At 31.0% G+C, this 7,070-nt stretch overlaps 1 protein-coding gene across 1 annotated transcript; it reads right to left on the minus strand.

Moving 5' to 3' along the window:
• Nucleotides 1-4,634: 4,634 nt before the first annotated feature.
• LOC130899508 (ATP synthase subunit delta, mitochondrial) lies at nt 4,635-7,031 on the minus strand. The gene is made up of 5 exons (XM_057809494.1): nt 6,906-7,031; nt 6,622-6,736; nt 6,359-6,556; nt 6,128-6,232; nt 4,635-4,844 (listed from the first exon to the last, which is right to left on the minus strand). Exons 2-5 carry the CDS (start codon nt 6,730-6,732, stop codon nt 4,782-4,784), a joined length of 477 nt encoding a protein of 158 aa, XP_057665477.1. The 5' UTR covers nt 6,733-6,736; nt 6,906-7,031; the 3' UTR covers nt 4,635-4,781.
• Nucleotides 7,032-7,070: the final 39 nt, after the last annotated feature.

A 7,070-nucleotide genomic window follows, 5' to 3' on the forward strand; every position in this document is an offset into this window, starting at 1 on the left:
TGTTATAAAAATTGATTTGTCTTTATAATAAAATCGCACCTCCTATGCAGCTAACACATATTTACAATGAATCATATTCGTTTATTTGAATTTCGAATCATGCCAATAATTATAGTCTTACAGTGTTTCCTCTTTTGCAAGATACTAAATGTTGATCTCCCACGAAAAGACAGCCACGAAAGAATAAATTTGCCGGCGATATATATCAATTAGAAAAATTAATATTAAATAGTCCGTTCTTCCAAATTCTTCACGCCTTCGTAATGCAACGGTGAATCCCGTTCGTGATTTGCATGCAAATTATCAATTGATGTAACTGAGATGGATCAACTAACTTCCTTCTTATAAATATGAATCAAATTATCTATCAGTTTAAATCGTTATTAAAAAACATGTAAATGGTATCCACTTGTCAAATTAATTAGCCCTTTCTTGGGGTATGAAGACAATTGTCTGATTTATTACTAAAAATTTACAAAGAATAGTAAAATTCACCAATTTTTTCGTGTGAATGGATATTATTAACGCTTCTTTAAAACTCGACCAAGTACGTATCAGTTCTGCAGTCGGAATTTTTTTATACTTTTTATTTTCTTTCAAGTAATAATAGATAAAGTTTACATAAGCCATTTTATTTTCAAAGTAGTGTGGATATTCTAGAATTTATTGTCTGTATATTAACACTAATATTTATTAACGAATTAACTTTTTTTGCTCCGTTTCTCTATCCTAACCAACCTGTTGTTGAAGTATTGGAATTTACTCACTGTTCACATCATTTTACAATGCACGAAAGAGAGAAAGTTGCACGCCGAAATGTTTTTAAATACCAATTGAATTTTCATTTAATTACGTGGCGCCCATAAGTTGCCGTATAGTGCTGACTGATTAAACAGTTTAAACAATGAACCTCGCCCTGTGGGTATTTCATTTTCTGCTTTAAAATATTAACGAAGTTGATCTGCATTTTTTCATTACTGAAACCGTTAACTACGCTTTCTCTAAACTTTTAAAAATGCACGATTGTAAAAACGTTTTTATACTAGAAAAAAAAACCTCAAATATTGTCTGTTGTGATATAACTACTGAAGCTTCGAGAAAGATCTTTTAACACTAGTTCTTCCAATATCAATTGCAGATTATAAAAACTGGTTCGAAACCCTTGCAGACAATTTTGTTCGATTTACCATTGGCGTAGATACCTCATTTTATAAATATATGCCGTTATTTAGACAGAAAACAATCATTATTATACCTCGTTAGCTTGCTACAACTGAATATTAAATTATAAAACGTAAATAGACGAGTAAAATGTACCTGTCTGTAAGGAAGTTTGGTTTAAACATTGCACATCTTGTCAATATAACAAATTATCTCTAACTCTCTAACTTTAGACCTTAACGATTACTGAGTGTGATGGAATTTTAGGTAAAATCTGTTCATTAAACCACTTTTCAAATAATTCCGCTGTCATATCTTCATGATAATCAGCTGCAGAGTTTTTTTAGCATAAACCATTAGGCACGAAAATGTCTTTGCTTCTAGCGTGTACTGTAATGCGTTTCTCTTTACAACATGGCCCATTCAGCCAGCAAGTTTTGCTATTGTCAACCCAACCGACATTTACTACATAGTGACTGTAGTTTGGTTTAAACAGGGTACCAGACGTGTACTGAGCCCTTTTTGTACTCCACTCGTCTATTAGAGCTTTGGTAGTCTATTAACCCCTTTCGTTAGATACTACTCGTTAAATGGAAAATTTATTTACTCTAGTTAATTCAGCAATTCTTATTATGATTGCATTATCAGTTTTTTATTTTATCCTCACTTCACTGTGCAATTTCATTGACTTCAATCACCCATGGTCTAAAGAACGCCATATTTCTATTTATTTAAAGAAATTTCTGAATAAAATGAATCTCACCAAACGACCTCTTTGCTTATCGCAGACTGTCAAGTATATTTCGAAGAAATTGTGTACATACGCCTTCCGACAGCTACGGCCATTAGAAATGCATTTATGTTTACGTTTCTATGTTCTCATTGGTAACCAGTGGAGATGATGGGTCCACGTAGACACTAGATTTTATTAGCTTATTTTTCGAAATTGGCTCAACAACAAAAGCCATAGACAGTGTAGTTGAATTATTCAATGATTGAAAGTTACAAGACTAATAAAGCTGCGATTTTCACTAGTACACAAATTAGTGAATTTTCAAATAATGCTCCCGATGAAATTTATTCAATGGTCAAGGTTGTTGTTGTATTTGGGATTGCAGGAGCTTGTCAAATTTGTGAAATCAGTCAGGTAACATTAGATTATATTGAAGATTCGGGAACGTTATTAATTGTAAAACTTAAGGAAACAAAGAATGATTTGTAGTTACTGAAAAATATGTTAGATGATTTTACCGAATGTACATAGCCCTTCGTCCATTAGTTTTATATGAGGTTACCGAAACAGTGACTAATTTTCATCAACTTTACAATGCTAACTCACATACAGGTCGATCATTTCTAAGATCGTCTTTTGGGGACTCTTGAAGACACTAAAAAACATGGCGGCTGGATGTCATCAACGGTTGCTGAAGTCTATGTTGATGAATCGGTAGTACATAGGACAGAAATAGCGCATTAAGAGTTTAGAACGTGTTGTACTACTGAAATAACACCGGATTTGCGACCAAGTACATTAACGGGAGTTGTAATGGCAGGAAGAAACAAGAAAATTCGACTGTTGTACCGAATCTTTTAAGGAAGGTGTCATTCATGCAATGCACATTTAAAAATTATACTTCTGATGTAAAGAAAATGTCAATTCATTGTATAATAAATTCATCAGGGAAAAAAGTACTTATTCTTTTCACGTATTTATTTCATAAAAAGTGACATTTGCTACCTGTCAACAGAGATAAAATGTCAAACTTATTTCCCACCATAGAAAAACAATATTTTCTTATGTTATAAATGACGGATCTACTGATATTTTTAGACCATCTTCTTATCGATGATATTTCGAACTATTTTTCCTCTTATATATATATTTTTTAATACTCCACTTCAACTGGATAATTAACCCCACAACAGCAAAGTTAAGACAATCCTATACCATCACAAATTTCCATTCACTACCATTAAGTTTAATTTGAATAATCATTCCAAACTTCGTATAGAAAACAGATATGAGCTACTGTTGCCTAATTTATTGGTAAATATCTTCAGATTCTACAGGTGTGTTTTCTAACTGCGCCATTTTGTATATCACATATTCATATTTTTTTCATTCTAACGATAGTTACCAAGACCATTAAGTACCATAATGACGCGTAAGGTTCATAGTTACTTTACAATATTCATTGAAACCCATTATCCGATAATCTTCATCTAGACTAGGTCAAATTATGTTGTAACCCTTTCTTTCAGCTTCCAGTACACCACTGTTAAAACTCCAAGGAGCCATGGATACATAATAAACAAGTCTTTAATCAATTACTTTGAATACCGATGAAATTGAAACCACGACGACTGGGCCAAAGAAATGTTAAGGTCGAAGAAAGTGGTTATTGAACTTTAATACTAAAAAGTGGACGATGGGAATTGATGATCAAGTCAAACCATTTGATAAATAATAAACCGTAAAATATATTATTATATGTTTACGAACTCTACGATATGAATGAAAATAAATTTAAGGTATTAGAAATATAATATGAAGTAATTGAATTTATAATTTGGAATTTCATGTAGATTATTTATTTTTTTGGTCATAAGTTATAACTATTCAGAACTTTTGTATGATCAACTTTATTTTAATCGTTTTTTGGTCATCAAAAACCTTTGTCACATAATATATTATTCAATTTATTCGCATTCACATTTTATTCGGCACATTTCTTCCAATAACCAAAGCAATTGTAAATTATCATTTCATTACGTTAAATCCACCTCGCAAACGTTCTTTAAAAATAACCTATTGAGCATGACTTTTGTATGTAGAATTTCTTTTCTTCTTTCTTCTTACTAACTTATTAATCTTTTACTAATGTTAAACGACGACGTCTATTGATTAGTTGAGAAGAAGAGGAAAAGTTAGGCGCCAAACTTGACGTATTATTAAACACAATATAAAAAATAACAAATTCATTGAAGGTAGTTGTAATATTTATATTGTTTCTAAAACTTAGACTTGTACTGTATTATAAAAATGTCTACCAAATATCTGTTAATAGAGTAGCGATACTTGAATTATTAGACGAAGAATACTTCACTCCCTGGGCCTTATAATAGTTTGTAAAACTTTATAATCAAATTTTTCTCAACTACTCAACATTTGTATTGTTTCGAGGATTACTAGGTTTGATGATTGAATTTCGACCAAAGCTTTTAGGATAACATATATTTCTGCTGAGCTTAGCTGAGGTAATTTATATTACAAAGGAGGTTTATGAGAGGTGATCGAAATCATCATCTATTTTCACTACAAGAATGGCTACAACGTTATACTTATAAAGATAAGAAACTGAATAAAGAATTTATTAATGTAACACAGACTATTCTACTTACCTAACTGTAAAGGGCGTAGAGTCACAAATACAACAACAACGGAGTGTAATAGGTTAAATGAAACAATGAAATTTTGGAACAAAAAGTGTATACTGATTCTCGTAATTTTCGACATTTACATAACTAAGGTTGCTCAATTAAATTTCATTGGAAATAATCAATGATCCATTAGTTTATTTCATTATAAATAAAAATAACAAAAATTACATTGTTCTTTTCTACTCAGCAGCTTTTACTAAAGCTTCTCCTACTTCTATGGCGATAGCAGCTTCAGCTCTAGCCTATAACAAAAACCAAGTTTAATTATTAAAATACATTAACAAAATCCTCAAAGTTACAATATCGTTTAATAAGTTGATAAGAAGTCTCTTTTAGTCATTCACTTAAATGTGTTGGAAATATTATACCCTGAGCGACTTTTTAATATTTGTTTAAGACAAAAATCAGCTTGATTATGACAATTAGAACAGAAGCACACAGTATTTTCAAATGTTAATCAAAATCAACAATTAGTTTCAGAGAAGTTTCATTGGAAAATTCGCAGATCGCTACTTTGCACCAAGATGTGTCATTTTTAACCTCTTATTTATTGTGAAATGAATAATCATCTGCTAAAATCCATAAACAATAGGTTATCAGAAAAGTTCATATTGTGTATAATTATAACACCTTAGTACATAGTCCTTTAACATAAAAATTTTTCAGCAAAATCAAATAAGAAATCTTTCCACTATACTCTAGTAAAGCGCAGTGGTAATATACTGATGCAGTTGAATGAATTTATGAATGGTTGAGATAATTAGAGCAATTTGTGTATATGAAAAAGTGTCTGTTGAAATATTATTAAAAATATTAAACTATATTTTTTTATGTCTGCATACTTCAATTCATCTACAATTTCTACATTCATCTCCATATCCTTCGTTTAGACCAGCGCCATTTTACAAGGTTCTTCAACTGTTGTTCATCTTATACAACTGGACACATTTGCAACTTTTGCTTCGTTGCCTCTACTGCTACCACTACACAAACACTAGCTGGAAAGTTTATTTTCATCCCCTGAATATAATAACTTAGTTATGAAAACTAGTGTTGGTGTTCAGTAGGAATATCACTAATGGATCCAGATATCCAGTTATCCTTCTGCCAAGGAATGTGCTACTACCATAGGATATATAGAGCTATCTTGCCATAAGTTTAACTGGCAAAAATTTATAAACATAGTAGTATTCACTGAATAAGATTGATAAAAGTTGAATTTATTCCTGATTAGCAGTAGCTAATTCACTTTTTATCCCAAACCTCTAACAAGCCAACAACCCTAAGATTTCAGAGAAAATCAATGGGGAAATATTTTATTTGGTGAAAAGTAACGAGCTTGTTGTTGAGGTGACAACTAACAGAAGAGAATTTTTTAGCATCAACTAGAATATGTCTGATAAAACAGTGGGGTTACGGTCTTGGAAAAAAATTATAATATCAAAATGGAAAGATTAATAACTTGAGAATAAAAAATTTTCAACATTGTAATTGATTAATATATATGTAAAATTAGAAATTTTACCTCATCTGTACTTGCTGATGACAATTGACTTTGAGCTGTACTAAGGATGTCTCTAGCCGCATTTAGATCAAGATTTTCTACAGGATGAGCTTCTTCTGCCAAAATCTGAAATATTTTAAAGATAAAACTGATAACAGTTTAGGTTAAAGTGGAACTATAACAAGTTTTTATTTCATTTTGTTTTGTAGCTACAGTGATAAAACAGAGACAAGTGAATTCTATAGTTAGTACCTGTACAGATGAATCATCATTTATTGTTACAGTACCACTGGAAACAAAGATTTTCTTAACATTACCACCATCTTCATATACTGTAACTACTCCTGGTTTAAGAACAGCTAATGTAGGTACATGGGCAGGTAAAATACCAAAATTTCCAGAGAATGAAGGTACATCTACTTGTTTCACTGAGGATGCATTATAATACACCTAAAATCATAAATTTATCAATTACTTGGCTTACCTATTTTGACACAATGTACAAAAAATATTACCTGGTTTCCAGCGGCAAAGATGAATTTCATTTGATCGGCGTAAGTTCTTCTTACAGTAGTTTGAAGGGTTCTGCTAGATAGAAGACGAGACATTGAGCGAATCGAAGCCATTTTTCTAAAAATTAATTTATTTTTATTAGGAATCAGTAGTAGGTATGTCTCTACAAAAAAAATCTCAGCAAGTCACATAACCTCTAATTACATAATAGTATATCGTTATCAAATGTTTCATTGCCCAACTCCTTATTAAAATCATAGTATCAAAATTTAAACTAGGAAGTTACCTTTAGTTTTGATTTATAATTTCAAATGTACAAAAACCTTAGTTTTATTGGGAAATAGAGCCCACAATACCCAAAAAATGTACGAGAATGACAGATATGTTAACTGTCAATCTAATATGGATGTGAAGAAAGGATATTCTGTATTTTGAACATTGCACATTTGAC

This window comes from Diorhabda carinulata, chromosome 11, assembly GCF_026250575.1.
Source record: "Diorhabda carinulata isolate Delta chromosome 11, icDioCari1.1, whole genome shotgun sequence".
Classification (NCBI taxonomy): domain Eukaryota; kingdom Metazoa; phylum Arthropoda; class Insecta; order Coleoptera; family Chrysomelidae; genus Diorhabda; species Diorhabda carinulata.